At 30.6% G+C, this 17,269-nt stretch overlaps 1 protein-coding gene across 2 annotated transcripts in view; it reads right to left on the bottom strand.

Annotated features, from left to right (window-relative positions):
• LOC113377985 overlaps positions 1–17,269 on the bottom strand; it is a 58,070-nt gene that overhangs the window by 17,904 nt on the left and 22,897 nt on the right. The window contains exon 7 of one of the 2 annotated variants that reach the window (XM_026618464.1): positions 12,704–13,003. The exons of the other annotated variant lie outside the window; for it this stretch is intronic. Within the exon in view, the coding sequence (XP_026474249.1) occupies positions 12,740–13,003 (264 nt within the window). The 3' untranslated portion in view covers positions 12,704–12,739. Of the gene's footprint in view, positions 1–12,703; positions 13,004–17,269 lie in introns of those variants that run through there. 2 annotated transcript variants of the gene reach the window in all.

Genomic DNA, 17,269 nt, shown 5'->3' with positions numbered 1-17,269 from the left:
GTGCTTCTAAGTGACATTCCATTATTAAAATGTCACCCTCTTGTCTAATCGTGGCTTTTTAGGAAATCTGGGAGGCTTTCCATCGGGAATTCTATTTGTGATCAAAATAAAGTAAATCAATACCAAAGTCATAACAAGTTTAATTCGATTAAAAATCGAGCTGTGCTCGTACTTAGGTTTACCGCCACCCTCAAAATTCAAGTTAATCGTCGCAATGCCTTCGCCGTGTTTATTTCTCGCAACAGCTCTGTATTCGCCTTTGTCGGAGTCTTTAACCGAACTTATTTCTAAGCGTGCCATGTGGTATAATTTTTGGTCTTGCTCAAGGGATATTTTGTACCTGCCGCCATCCTTGACTTCTTCCTTGCCGTGGTACCTGTGTAATTCAAACAATTGACACAAAATATGTTCATGATATCATATCTGATGCCTGATGCCTGATGTCTTACCAAACGACCGTCGGTTTCGGGTCGCCGGCGCAGCGGCATTCGAAGGTGATCTTGCCCCCGTCGTCGGCCTGCCTGATGACCGGTCGTTCGGTGAACGTCGGCTTGATACCGTCGTCGGGCACAGGCGCTTCGTCGCCTACATCAATCAAATCCACCCTGAACGCTACGCTACTGTTCACGCTACGCGCACACCACTCGGCGTGCGCGTTATTACATAACATTCACACGAATTTTATAAACAATCCCCAAATGCAATTTCATTATTATTAAACAACAACAACAAAATCACATTCGATAATAATAATGATAAGAAACCTATTAAAGTTTCATTTCAGTGATATAGATCTGCAATATCACCCAGGTCCACCAAGCTACCCATAACAATTTGTAAAACTAATATGAATGTATGTAAATCGTATTTAAATAATGTAATAAATGAAACAAATGTAAATGTTTTTGTAAACATTTACGCCTACTCTGAACCTATTCTAAAATAACATCTAAAAATATTGATAAGTGAAAAATAAAACTACTAAAACTACAAATAAAAATCAAATTGTGCATGTTAGCAAAGCTTGTATTGTGGAATCGTCATTTAATTAAGCTCCGAATTGATTATGGGTATTAAATTATTTTTCCGCATAAACTTTTCAACGAGTTATATACAAAAATGATTTAAGTGCATCGATAAATGCGGTATTAAAAGAAAGATGAAGTGGAACTTTTTAAGTTTTATGGAAAAAAGCCAATAATCTTGTGAATGCAACGAAAACCATCCGTTCTCCACAAATTTACTCAATAAAACAATTAAGTACAAAACCTTACTCTATGATTATATAATTATTAACACATAAATGACTTGGTATCAACATCTTATACGAACTCGTACAGAAACCAATAAATCACAAAAAAACATGACGACTGCAACAGCTGTTTAGAAATTAAATAATTGAGCTAAATTTAAACTCCGTACATATAAATTAGAACGTGTGCACGTAGGGCATCGAAACCGAGCGTGATGCATTTAATAATAGAATTTATATATATATATATATATATATATATATATATATGTATATATATATATAAGTGTATGGCTACTTGTACTTGTACCTTCATAAGATGTTGATACGAGTCATATTATACTTTCAATATTAGTTAACAAATAATGGCAAAATTAACAAATGCAAAATAACACGATAATGTATCCAAATTTTATATTACATTGATTCCTATAATATATACAGAAAAATGTTATCACGACAAGAAACTGCAAAATGTGCACGTAAAGCTTTTCGATTCTTCAGATCAATATGACTCCTTGCCATAATATTAAAACTATTTTTTATAAAACAAAGACTTCGATAGATTAGAAAATAATTTATTTCGCACTGAGGTTTCCAAAAACCTAGTTAGAATCCTGTCAAATCATTTTGAAAGAAGATTTTGTTTTATTATTGTTACATCATTTTGAAAATACATTGCGATTTCTTTTTTGGATTTAATAACTAAATATTTTAATATTGCAAATAAATATAAATATTATAAATTTATTATTTATTCAAAAGACGACGCGGTTTTTGACTACGAAATAATAAAACTTCGTGAGAAATTTAAAAAAAAAGAATGATAAAGAATAATGTTAGGTATAAGGAGTATTTGCTTTAAGGCAAGTCGTAAAAACTTCCAATTAAATATATAAAGCAACTTAAAATTGTTTCTTTTTGAAATTTTGACGCTGCTCTATATTCTAAATGATGAATTTTTATGGCATTATTTTCCAATTTTGGTATCAAACGATTCAAAATATCTTGAAACATCAAAAAAAACAAAGCTTGCAAATCGAAAAACAAAAGTTTTCGCAAAGAATTTTTTTTCGGAAAGTTAATAATAAAAAATTCAAATCGGGTCAATATCATCTGAGAATCTTTATTATTTATTATTGTTTGCCATCAAATTGCATAACAAATATTGAAAGTATTCGACAAACAGTAAAAACTAATCGTGAAGTATGATATAAATACATTTAAGGTAAATGATTGAGTTGGATTGACTCAATATTTAAAAAATAACGTGTGTGAAAGTATAATTATTAAATAAAGTGTCTGTTTTAAAAGTGAATAGTATGTCTATTATTAGCATATTTTTAATACTATTCTAGTATTATTGTATGATATGGATGAATATTAGAATCTCGAGTGAATATATTTCAATCTCGAGTTAATACAAAAACACATCGCTAATGACTTAACTTCAACTCAACGTTAAAACACTGCAAACATTTTACAAAACGTGGAATGATTTGCATCGAAAAAATGTGAAATATAAACAAAATGATAATTAGAAGCCACATATAATGTTGGGTATGGATGAAAAGTGACTCTATCAAATAGATAATAAATAAAATAAAAAAACTTACTGTCGAAATTCAAGCTGATAGTCGCATTGCTTTCTCCAAGTTCATTCTTTGCAGTCACACGATATTTGCCAGCATCCTCAACAGTGACATTTTTAATCTCGAGTGAAGCAAAGTATGAATGACCATCTTTGTCAACCATCAACTGGAAAACGAAATTAAATATTAGTTAACAACACAAACAAACAAAACTTATAAACAATTACAAACGTGGTATTAACTTAAAACAAGTGCAAACTAATAATGCAGACTTGTGGATTGTAGATTTAAACTATTCGCGACATACATTTATTCAAATTTGGACTGATTGTGTAGAAACTTTGTAATATGTCTTTTATTTCTAGAAGTACTTTTCATTAAAGTTCTTAAGATTTCTTCACAAACTCAGATACTTTCTCATTTTCATTTAAACGTTTTTTGTGTCATATTTATATATCCCAAAACTAACATATTATTAAATGTGTGAAGGCAACCATCTAAAATTATGTTTACAAATATTAAACAAAAATATAATTCTATTATTATAGCTTATTGAATCTGATTTGGTTATTATGGGTTGTCTTTGAGGTAAGTTTATTATCTAAACCCATCATTCCATACAGAATTCTATAAGCTTTAGAAATACTGAAACTTGATCGCTCCTATTTTATATTAATAGCGATCATTTCAGTACAAATTAAAAACAATAAATTATTGTATCTCAATATAAAATCGTCAACGCCCAAAATCGCATGAACATCTTTAATTCTAATATCTCCTACATAAAAATTCTTGTGATTGTATTTTACTACCCCTGCCATATATTTTTGTCCCAAATCAAAAATACTTAATCAAATTTACAAACTAATCATCAATTTTGTACCATTTAATCATCATGGATTGGTACAAAATTGATGATTGGTTGGTAAATTTACCTAAGGATGACCACCCGTATGTAAAACAGTGAACAAATAAAAGTATTTGTTTCAAAATTTATGGATGGATTAACAGTTGCAACGATTAATTAGTTAGTAACATGTAAACATTTTGTGATATAGTTTCATATACATTTGAAGTTTACGCTTTTTTAACATCTAGAATATTGTAGTTTGATAGCTCGAAAAAGATTTATATGAAAAATTTAAGGGTTAAGACCCTCGATCTTGCAACCACAAGATTGTAAGTTCAAATTTTGTTCTACGTATACCTTAATATCAAGCAGTAGTGATATCAGTTTTTTTTATGAGAACATAGATCAGAAAAATATATTTGCAAGTGAAAATAAGCCCCCGAGCACCGCTGCGCAAAAAAATGTATATTAATTGATTCATTGATTTTTTATTGAATATGACAAAGTCAATATGACAAATTTTCAATAGAAAATATTCCGAACGCATATAATAGAGTATATAAAATGCAAGACCAATAAATTAAAAAACAAATAAAAATAATACTTCGTACACACCTTGTGTCTTGGTGAGTCCTTAACAGGGTTGGTATTGTGAAACCAAGCGACTGTAGGTTTAGGATCAGCTTGAATTCGGCATTCAAAGAGCAAACGTTTGCCATCATCCTCTTGCCGGATAGCCGGTTTTTTAGAAAACGTAGGAGCTATGCCGTCGATTTGTCTAGACAATAAATTTATGGATAACACAATCATTTATAGAACTATTTATTCATGCTCAAGTATCTAGATTAGTGTTAGAAAATTCATATTAGTACTCACGTTGTTAAATCCTAGTTGGTGTTATGGAGATGCAAACATCTATGTTAGTTTATTAGGGGTTGACTATTTAAAAACAAACGCGAGTAAATTATACTCACTTCATCCTTTGTTGATCAGCCGCTAAAGGACAAGATCAAAAAAGCGTAATTAGTATACACATCTAATATAGACAAGAAAAAACATACATTTGTGTAAACAATAATACTACATACAATCAAACTAGAATCAAGCAGATGGCACATTGTTTAATATACACAGGTCGGTATATTTTTGTTATAAGGGTGGATTTGTTATAATGTTATTGTTGTAGACTGCACGATACGACATTTATGTAAAAGTTGTAAAGCGTATCACATTGACAAAGTGTTTAGACTAGTTTTGAGTTAAGTAAAAGTATTCAAAGTTGATGGTGTCCAGTGTAAGCCATCTGCTCACCTTTCCTTAGGGTCATCAGCCGCTGAAACGATACACGACTGTGTCATAATATGAAAGATACTTCATTTTATAAAAAATGAGCGACATTGATCTTAATTAGATATTTGTATATGTGATATATAAATTCTTAACGATATGTTTTAGTTTTGTATAATTACTAGGACACTTACGACTGAAATTCAGATTGATGGAGGCTGCGACTTCGCCCATTGTGTTTTTGGCCTTGACCTTATAAAGGCCGGCATCGGCTTCGACGACATCGTCCAAGTCTAGTACGACAAAGTACTTGTCGCTTCCGATCGACTGTATTTTGAATTTCGTTCGGCTGTCCTCTTTCAGTAGGGTCTCGCCACGGTACCATTGAATTTCGGGTTTGGGCTTAGACAGCAACTGACACTCGAAGACGAGGCGGTTGCCATCGTCTTCTTGTCTCAGTTGCGGTTTCTGCGTGAAGCTGGGAGCAAAGTCATCTGCCACTCCCATGCTTCTGTCGAGTGTCTAGCTCGTCACACGAGACATCCACTTCACCCTGCAAACGCGCGACAAACGGTTTGTCAGTTGTCAGTTCTGATATTATACGCTCTCAAGCAAGTAGCAAGTAGCAAGTAACAAATAGCAAGTCGTTTGCTCGCAAATCGAAATTGAAACCGATTTCTTGGCAAACACCCCAGATTTCACACATTTATATAACTCAACACGGCAGATTAAAAACTTAATCTCGAATGAAGTTACTCAAATAGAATAATGCGTCACAGAAACCAAATTCCTGTGCTCCGTAAGTAAATATTTAATACCGCGGAAAAGTAGTACGATTCATTCATTATTTATTCTATCTAACATTCATCATCATCTCATTTTTAAGCTAATACTATTCTTTACCCAAGAGTGAAATTATTACTGCATTTATGCAACACAATGCTCGATGCGAATCCTTAGAAATAGATTCGCGCCGCTTGTAGTTGTGGCATATAAAGTGGGAAACTAATAATAACGCGGTAGTAAATGAGAACTGCAGAGCAAATATTCGGCCTAGTTAAGCGGTTCCACCTGTGTCGCCAGCTTGGAACACGTTACCCTATTTCGCGACGCGTCGCGTTGACCATGCTCTACATGCTAGCACCTACACGTCGCATATTATTAGAACTTGAAAAGATGGTGACCGAATGATTTATTTGCCCGAAACAATCAAAGTGACCAGACCGATTATTCTAGAAGACGGCGCTATAAAGCACTCAATTAGAAATATGTTTTTTTTGTATGAAATTCTTGTGATTTTGCGCCAGGAAACAAACATACAGATAAAATTCTATGAATGGGACAACTTTCGATTGTTTTACTTCATATTTTCTAATTATCCAACAAAAATAGTAACTTTATATATGCAATTGTTCGCTATTGAATAGGTAATCGGTTCTCAGATCCGTATAAAGCATTATCTCAAGAGAGTCAAAAACAGAAAATGATTGAAAACTAAAGGCAGATATGAAACTAGATTACATAACAGCTATGTTATTTATTTTAATACCAGACCAAACGTAACCGTCACTAATACACTTGATATTTTTAAATAACTTTAATGTTACTGTTTTAAATTTATATTTGTTTATCCAAAAGTAAATAGGTTTCAAAACGATTTGCGACAAAGCTTATTTATATAACATTTGAAATTAAAAAAATTCAATTTTATTTAAAAATGCAATTATTATACAATTTAGTTCATGCTATCCTTGTGCATAACTAAATCATATTTGTGGATATATTTTCAACTTTTTAGTCACATATAATTGTCTTGCTTGAACTAAGTTACACATTTATTTATTATCACTGCAATCTAATAATGTTTTGTCCAATATAACTTAAACCAAATGAAAAGTTTAATTTATAGTTACATACTATACTGATATTTTAAAATAATCGTAATATTTTATAAACACACAAACAAATTTCTTAAGCACAAATGGGCGATCTTCAAGCACAGTAGGTCACCAATGATCTATAGGTTTCACTTACGATATGGCGTCGGTGACTGCACAAGCAGCTTTAATCCGCAAGTACGTGACAGCAACTCACTGCACACCAAACACAAAACGTAACAAACTTACTGCAAACAATATTGGCAAAAAAATATAATATATAATAGCACGATCACTGCACACTGAACGTATCCCTGCAGCACGGGACTAAGAGGTAAATATAAATTATGATCTGTCGTATGTTTACTCTGTTCTCGTATCGCACCACTCGATTTCGTTTTTTCGCGATCCTAACCCGAATCCTTCGCAGCCGACCGAAGCACTGATTGACCGAAACCGTTTCTAAACTCCGATAGAACGGACTCCCACCCACCTCATCGAGATGCTTGCCCCTCGCCCCTTAATGTCAGGATACGAGAGGATTACGACTCACTCAGGTCGAATCCGCCCACTGATCGCAGCAGTCGTGCGACCTTCGCGCTCGTATCTATCGGTTTCTCTTCGGCTGCTCCAAAGCGAAGACGAGCGGCTGCATTCGACTCGCGAGCTCCAAAGCGCGAACTACCGTCGACGGACGCTCGTTCACGAACAAAAGTGGCCCTATAGCTTTAGATTCTAATTGCAAAGCAGTGAAAATGGGTTTCAGATCATTGAAGCCTGTAATGCGGCCACATAGAAGACAATCAACCGAAATCGCGGTTACAGAAATAAACGACGACGCCTTTGTATTTTTAGACGCGTGTTCGTTCAGAGCCGAACGTCCGATCGGACGCGGGCGAACGCTGCACATCATAGAACGGTAGCCAGTAGCGGGGTAATTCTAGACGCCGCTCGCCGGCCCATATAAGAACTGAGCCGCCGAGCCGGGGTCGAACGGCGCGCATGCGACAAACGACCAACGACCAACGACCAACGACCGACGACCGACGACCGACGGACGAACGATGTACCATGTCGCTGGGGAAGGACTTACATCTTCAAATGATAGAGGAATTGTGCACTTAAACGTCAATATAATAGGGCTCCTAATATAACAAACTTATTTTCCATGGCTTATTTTTGATCAATTCATATGTAAAATTACAATTCATATGACATAGTTGACCAGTTCGATATCATACACAATTCTATTATAATTATCTACTAAAAAGTTTCTAGTATATAAGCTTTCATATACAAAATTAATATCATTATAATGCACAATAATAGATAATGATTATAATGCCCAACTTTTATTTACAAGCGGTGCTGATATTGCATTTACTTCAATATGTTTTTTCAATCCATTAGGTCATCCAAGAAAACAACGAGTCAAACATAACGCTCTTCGTAATTCGTGATAGATACCTACACAAATCAAAAATAGAATGAAATTCCAAACCCATGTGATGTCTAAATCAACGCTTTTTGTGAATCATTCGTGGTGAAATCAATTTACTAATATACTTGCATTCGGAATAAATATTACTAATTACACAATTGCTATTATAACGATAATAATAATATAATAATTATGAAGGTAATATACGACATATAAAATTAATCTTTCTGAATGTACACAATGATATATAAATTCTAGCATATGAGCCGTGCAAAGTAGTACTGTAGTGTCATCCATTCTGAATATTCAGCATCCTTGTCCTATATTAGAAAATAGATCAAGGTTCCACAGGATTCAACTCACCTGCATTAATTTACGAATTAATTTACTTTCATTGCCGGTATGCTTCTGTTTATAAAACATAATATACAAACGGATGTATATATATATATATATATATATATATATATAAACAAAAATGTTTTTTATATAGAAATCCATTAAGTTATTGAGAGTAAAAATTAACTTCCGTTAAAAAATTTTAAGTCTTCTTCAGTGAACGAATAAAAAAAAGTAATATAAAAAATATCTAAAATTATAAAATAATCAAGTGTATTTAATGAAGAACAAATTATTAAAAAATATGTAAATTTAAAGAGAATAAATTATAACATATAAAAAAATATAGAGAAAACTTACCACACAAATTATTCATTTATTAATTTTTCCTTCCTGTATCAGGTATGTTCTGTTGATCATTATTTTATTATATTTATATTGTGTTTTGTAAGTTTATCCAAAGTTTATATTTAAAAAAAATAACTTAGTATTTCATTTTATTAACTGGATGAATGCTTGTATGAAAAGTTTTTTGTTCACTACTGTATATCTTTTACCACCTGAAAATTTTATAAAAATTATTATTATAAATTTAGAAAAAAAATGTTTCAAAGCTACTTCTGAATGAAGCTTCCGAAGTGAATATCACATGATCGAATTAATGAATTGAAGAGTAAAAACACTTCTCTAAATAATATATGAGAACATATTTAAGTACATGCATTATCATTAAATAAAACATTTACTAAATAAGTTCTATATATTTAAAAATGTAAAATACATTTTTATTAGAACAAAAACATAATAAAATTAATTATCGACTTAATATACATATAATAACTTTCACATATAATAAATTAGTCAAGTATTTATATATATTAGGATAGGTCAAATTTTTGGCCGTTACAATTTTGTTTCTATGGGTCATTTCAAAAAACTTTGCCAAAGAAAGCATTCCTCATAAGCCTATAATATTTTAAGAGAATGATTTACCCTTTATCTTAACTTCACTCATATAAACAAAATTGAGATGGACTTTTTGCTCGACATATTACGGTTTGACCTGCCCTATATATTTATATATATATATATTATATATATATTATATATTAAAAGTACTAATGAAAATATAACTTAGTCAAATCCTATAATCTGAAGGCAATATCAATTCAATCACCTCAAATTATAGTTATATAGATAGAAATATTACATTGAGATAATCGAATAGAAAAATAAAATATTTTATTCATTTGATGTAATATAAAAAATATATTTATATATTTACTTCTACACTAAGGTTACACAGTATAAGTCAAGGATTCTTAACATTTAACAACATACGCTATCTGTTTGATTGTGAAAATTAAAAAGTAAAGCGTTTTTACTACTGTGAGTAAATATCGATACAATTTAAACTTCCAATGTAATTATTGTAATAAATCCTATTACATTAGTATCTCCTTGTTTAAAATCCGTCCTTGTCATAAACGTGGCAATCGTTAATTATAATTTCTATATGTAAGACCACTTGCAAAATATTTATTTTAGAAGCACACTTCTATGTGCTATATTTAATTTCTAACAAATCACAACACCGATATATCTTATGTTATTTGATATTGGATGAAATAAAGTTTTCCGGTAGAGATTGAATAGATTTCTTTGTTTGATTTTTGCTAATAAAAATAATCTGATACTAGCGAAGCGTTTAGATTAGTTTTAACACTGCTTTTTTAACAATCAATTGAATTTATTTTAGCGAAAAATATTTATTGTAAGTAAACATCATATAAAATGCACAACAATAACTATCGATTTATATTTATTTTTAGTGTAGACTAATTGTAAGTATTAATTATATTTTTTCATGTTGCTACAAGCCGAATGTGCAATATTTTGTTTATGAAATTTTATATTTTTTATGAAGCACTATATCCATAAAATATATCGTTTTTTTTTTAAAAACATTTTATAAATATTATTAAACGTTTACAAAAACCTGTAATAGTGTCAGAATTTTCTTACGTTCTAGGTTGTTGCCATACTAGATTTGTTACTATAAAATACATAAATCTTGATTTTTTTCATATTCATAAACTTATAGCTAGATATTCGAGCAAAGAAGACAAATACGGAAAGTGGATTTAGTTTAGAAAAATAAATAAAACGACTTGGCGAATCTGATTTTGTTGTAAGCATGAAATTATTACTGAATTGAGCAAATAATAATAATAAAATTATTAGTTTATTTTTTTTAAATCCTGATAAATTCTGAATGCCATAATTATCTGATTATTTAACAGCTGATGAAATAAAATCTTCTGTTTATTTTAAATTGTGAAGTTTCGAGAAAATTAAGCGTCTCAACATTCACCAACAAAAGATTGCAACCAAAACACACAATTTAAATAATAATAATCCTTGAAAAATTTAACGAACGTATTAACGTATTAGTAAACAGAGGTTAATTTATGTAATTTATATATCTAGACAAAAAAAAACCTCTATATTCAAGGGTTTTTTCTTGAAACGTATATCAACTATCAAGTACATACAAATCAATTCAAAACTAAACATTTATATTAAATCAATTTCAAACAAAATAAAATCTGAAAAAATGTATTCGTTTGATATGTTTTTAAGCAAATAAGATTCATTATCTTATGAAATAAGAAATAATTTTCTTTTTTAAGGTGATATGATTGGCAATAAACCAACAACGAAAATAAATGTTAATAAAAAACGGATCAAAAGTAAGAAGAAAATCTAAGTATTGTTCTGATGGCACTTCATCTGAGAACCCAAATAAATCAGTTGATGATTTATCTGTTTTGCACAAGTTCATACCATTAATGCAAAAATTATAAATAAAACAGTAATAGACTATTCAAGGTTTCATGAACACCCAAATCCTAGCGTGCAATAAATTAACGAAAAAATTGTCGAAGGAACCGGGATTTAAAGGGTCTAGAATTTTAAAGAAATCGATTTTGTTTTTTTTCGCATATTTTCAAAGTTTAACTATTCAAGAATATGTGAACAAGAAAATTATTATGAATTTAAATTATTGTCGGAGATATAGCTGTTTGACCACGACAATCCTCCAGTTTTCTTCCTGCGCAAGATTCTAAACGCATTTTTTCCGAAACTGTTGTTTTTGATACGACTTCTACTGGACCGATTTACTCAAAATTTTTACAGAATCTTTTTTTATAGACTTTTTTTCAGTATCACTTACGCTCATCCCCAAATTCCGATTATTACCATTTTCTAAAAAATTCGATATAATCAAAAACTATTTTTTCTTTCAGTTAGTGTCGCTATTTTGTGAAAAAAAATGTAAATTAAGGGGCGTCCATTAATCACGTGAACCTTAGATAATGAGGGGGGTTTTGACACAGAATTACTAAATATAATGTATGAGAGGGGAGGGGGGCTAGTAAGATTCTATTTATTTTCACCTGAATTTAAAAAAATCTAAAATTGTTCCAAAAAAATTCAAAAATTTTACGAATTTTTCTAGGTACTAAAAATACACGTGATGTTGTGTGGGGGAAGGAAAGGGCTAATTTCAAAAATCACCACGTATCACCATGGAAGGGGGATGAGAAAAAGTTCTTATAAATCGCTATACTCAATTTTTTTAGATTATTTGGAGGGTTGAAATTATGGATATGGTCGTATGCTAATTTTTTGAGAATCCTCACCTTCTAGAATTAAAACTTTGTAAATATTTTTGTTTTTTATTTTTTCAAATCAATAATTAATAATTTATAGAAAAATATAGTAAATATAGTAAAATGTTGTTTGGGTGTTTAATGGTCTTTCAAAAAGTGCATAAATTTCTTGCCTCTAGACCAAAATACCCCCTTAATAGTAACCCCATAGCTCTACTAAACTCGTATTCTCATCGAAGGAGATGTTTGAACAGATCATGATCATTAGTGATGCTAATTACCACACAGACTGATAGAATAGTTTTGTGATTCTGATTGCCAGTAATAACGAACAGCTTAATCTTGTATGGTTTAAACTTTATTATTCCATATTTGTCAACTTCCCCCCGCTATTCACTATGAATAATAAATGTGTAATTAATTATCAATAACAATATGTGAGATCACTCGACCGGCGCGTTTCGTGTCGTTTGCCCGCTCCCGACCCACCTGACGTCGCCGCTGGTCGTCCGCCTTTTTTCCACCTTGCGCCGCCGCAACCGTCGCGAGTTGTCCGCCGCGGTCCTCGTCCTATTCCACGTCGTGGAAGCGTAGAATGGCCCGCCCTGGTATCTCTCGAGTGACATAACTTTCTGATCACCTCGCCGGCCTCGTCCGACGAAAATACGGTGTGCGGAGGTGGCTCGATCTATGCACGAAAAGAATCTCATATGCTAATTGGCAGAAAAATAACACACAACAAGTTTCTGGCTGATTTACTTTATTGGTCACGAATGTAGTATTAATTAAACGATGGCGATACTTTTCTAGATCTACATACACACACTTATACATATGCCAAGTCAAAACAAACCAAAATGTTTCTTAAATATATATTATTTATTTTACGACTATTAGGTGCTAGTTATATTTTATCTTCAGATCATCTGATCAAAACTATAGTAACTAGTTGTGAGGAGCATTTTGCCTTAAGACAAGTTGCATGCAACTTAAGGGGCACAACTAGTGTGAAATTTTCAAAAAATCGAATTTTCAATTTTTCCATATTTCGATAGGTTGTACCTTTAAAAATAACATATCAAAATTTTAAATCTATATCTTGAATAGTTTTTGAGTTACAGCCATTTAAAGAGTATATATATAGTATATAGTAAAACGATCATTTAATCTTTAAACGCGTTTTTCTCGAAACAGCATTTTCTGAAATTGCTGCAGTGATTACTCAAAAACAAATGATCCAATCACTATCAAATTTTTTACATGTTCTATATATAGTTCTCCGTGAAATAAACTATCGATTTTTTGAGCGGATCAAAAATCGAATTTTGGCAGTCGAAAAACGACCAAAATTTTGGGTAAAATTCAACTTTTTTTTAAAAAACGCCGTCATTTTGTCAATTTTTTATTTTTTTTCTTTATCGTAGTTCATTTTACAGACAATCGTATCTAGTTTAACGAGATTTTTTTTTTAAATTTTATCCACGTAGAAGGCCGAAATCACTGCAGCAGTGAAGGCCGTTGTTTTTCGCGCCGTTGGAGATCGACGATAACTTAAAAAATATTTAATTTTTTTTTCTTCAAAGATTTCACTATGTATTCTTAAAAATATATAAGTATATTCTTAAAATTTTTAAATGATTGATAACGTATTTTTTTAATATAAATTCCCAAAATCACCTTTTTTTAGCGATTACACTAGTTGTGCCCCTTAATAAGAATTGATTTCAGAAAATAATATTTTTTGCTTTCACTAAAAATAATCATTACGATTTCCAGTTGATGTTTTTCCAATATACTTGAGATATCTGCAATTGTATAAATTAAAATAAATGGTTAAACAAATTTCATTTCATCTATTTCGTGTTTTAAAAATGTATTTTTATTAAAGTGTAGACGAGTAGCTGTAGCTTCCTACAAAAAAATAATAAAACAAAAATAGTTTAAAAAAATAAGAAAAAAAAAACGATAAAGAATGTACATATGACTCGGCATAGATTCTGATTAAAATCGCAAAAGCGCGCGGCAAAATTCTAAATGTTTATGATTTTTTTTAATTCTACCACTTATCCTAGGCCTATAATATTTTAGTATGTGATTTCAGACCACGATCTCTATTGCCACACAAAGTTTCATCAAAATCGTCAAAAAAAATCAACATTTAATTATGAAGAAATGATCCGGCCGATCTTTACCAAAAACTAATGAACGCGATTCCAAATGTCTTTCGAACAGCTTTTGAACTCTTAAAATCGGGTCAAGATTGTAGGCGTAAACCTGAACGAAGAATTTTACACTTTTCTGTTAATTACAAACATAATATCCATCGATTGGCTTTTAAATTTTTGAAATCGGTTCAGCCGTTTTTGAGAAAACTTTGACGAAAGGTCAAAAATCGATTCACATACATACACACATCATATACTTTTCCAAATTTGTTCTCATTCGATTCAGAATCACTTGAAACGCCGAAAAAACATAAAATTAGCAAATCGGATCCTTTCGCGAAAAAATAAACTGCTTTCGGAAAATGCGAGGTTAAATATGACCTTAAAAGTTTTAACATATCCTTCAAGTGGCCTTGAAGGGCCTTGAAGTTGATCCTTGAGGCCGACCGGAAATTTTTAGTATCTTACGATCTAGCTAACAAAAATATAAATTAAAATCTTTATTTTATTCGTAAATTTTACGCCAAAGCTGTCAGATATTTTAACAACTTATAGAGACGTTCACTTACCAAAAGTATACTCAACAAAAATTGGCAAAGAGACAACTATTTTCGAGTCAAAGATTTTTTGTCCTTTTCAAAATAAGTAGCCATTCATTATAATTTTAATAGCTTTTAACGAAAAGACATTTGAATAAACTCTATTAGAAGTAAAAGTTTGTGTGTACTTTTTTTCTTATTTATATTGAATTTTAAATTGAAAATGAAAAATTGTTTCATTTATCTATCATCATGATTTATAAGTCAATTCATAATCATAAAGATAAAGGTAACATTCCTCAGGGCATATTTCACATGTTTTAACTTTTTGGTGGAGAAGTGTAGATTTGCGCCAAAATATCTGATTTTTACATTTTTTTTCAAATTATTCTGGATAGCTTGACACCAAATTTGGAAAAAGTATGTGTGTATATGTATACAAAATTTGGCATTTGCTCAACGTTTTCCCAAAAACTATATAAACTATAACTCGAAACTCAAATCCTGAACCGATTGTGAAAATTCAAAAGATATAGATTGGAAATTGAGATGACTAGTTTTGGCAAAGACTGGGCGTTTCTTCGTAATTATTGAAAAAAAAATTGTCGATGTTGTTGAATCTTTGTATGATTATAGAGTTCAAGGTCCATATAGCATTAAAGCTTTGAATAATATGGTAAGCTCTTGTTAGTATATTTATCGAACAAAGCTCGTGCTCGCTTTTTGTTCAATAATATTATAATATTTGAACGATTTGTAGAGTACATATTTTAACTACTTGTACATGTTGGAAAAATTTGTACAAAATTAAATAAAGTGCAATGTAGTAACGTTTTTTATTCGTTATTCATACACATGGAGAAGTTCTTGTCTCTAGGCAAAATGCAGTTAGTTAATTTGTTATTTGGACGTATTGGGCCATATATTGATACAAATTCATATATCACTTATTGAGTAAGGCATAATAATAGTTTTTACTGTGATTGCATTGTATTTTCGAACGTTATGTAAATAATTTTGGCTACCGATTACAAGGTATGATATATATTCGATTTTATTTTTAAAGTATTAGTTTTCATGTCGACAATGAAAGCGAACTCTTAACGCGAGAGATTTTATTTGTTGTTGAAATAGCACGGGTTATTTTAGTTTCGTGACAAATTCTCCTGACGATAATTTTAGGATAGTATTGTTTCTGTTTCATTGACAATCAAGTTTTTTTTTAAAAAAGAATATGAGTCTCACAGACGATAATAATTCTCAAACACTGCACACTCGGGTCATGATGAAATTTAAAATTGAAAATTAGTGTAATTTTTGTATGAGAATTCATTTAACAGCTTTTGTAAATTAAAATTGAATGAAAAAACTTAATGATGACCTCGTCGACTTCTGATAAAAATGCAAACGCATATTTGCACAGAAGATTTACATTTTGATTTAATTTGGTTTAAAATATAATCAAGAACTGTGGTCACATATCATTAATTTCTTAAGGGATTTTATTTTTATTCGTAAATATGTTACTATTACTTACTCATTATTTTAAAAGCATATCAAGACATTACTCAAAATAACAACAGATACAATAATTTAAAATTTAATAAATTATGGTAGTCTTGTATTTTAAAAAGGCAACTAAAAGAATTGTCCAGATTAAAGACTAAAATAGATCCTTTACAGAAAAATAACTTTTTTCAAAAGTAAGACAACCCACCTAAATTCAAGACAGATATGATGCCCTTATATTTACTAAGAAACAATAAAAAGGCATTTTAAATAAGAATAAAAAATTAAAGATATTTATATAAAAGTGATGAGAACATATTATAATTATTGATATTATTTTATAAATGATCCAGAATAATTTTAATTATGTTATTACATTTAATTTATTATTGACTCTAACCTTTTGGATCAGAAAATCTGATAACTCAATAAAATCTCAAGAATCAGCATTATTCTTTCTAAGGGTTCAAATCTTTCTAAGGTCAGTTGTTTTTTTTTTTAAATCCACGTATTAGTCTTATATATAGCATATAATTAGTAGTGTATGTTTCATTTACATTTTGGATCTCTGCAGCGCATCAAAGTATTTTTTCTTGAGAGATCTTGCAAGTAACAAGAAATATGTGTTGTTCCTTTTGAATTCCAAGACAAATTTTATTTTCGTGTATTTTTGTATTCGTGAAAAGTAATTTTAGAGCTGACCTGATTATATAGAATGGTCACGCACGCCAACAGAAATAA

The sequence above is a fragment of the Ctenocephalides felis genome, unplaced genomic scaffold, assembly GCF_003426905.1.
Source record: "Ctenocephalides felis isolate EL2017-DRISC unplaced genomic scaffold, ASM342690v1 CF-g0.4_SCAFFOLD_01886, whole genome shotgun sequence".
In the NCBI taxonomy this organism is placed as follows: domain Eukaryota; kingdom Metazoa; phylum Arthropoda; class Insecta; order Siphonaptera; family Pulicidae; genus Ctenocephalides; species Ctenocephalides felis.
The sequence above is the reverse complement of the archived record's forward strand: the minus strand, read 5'-3'. Positions and strand labels throughout refer to the sequence as shown.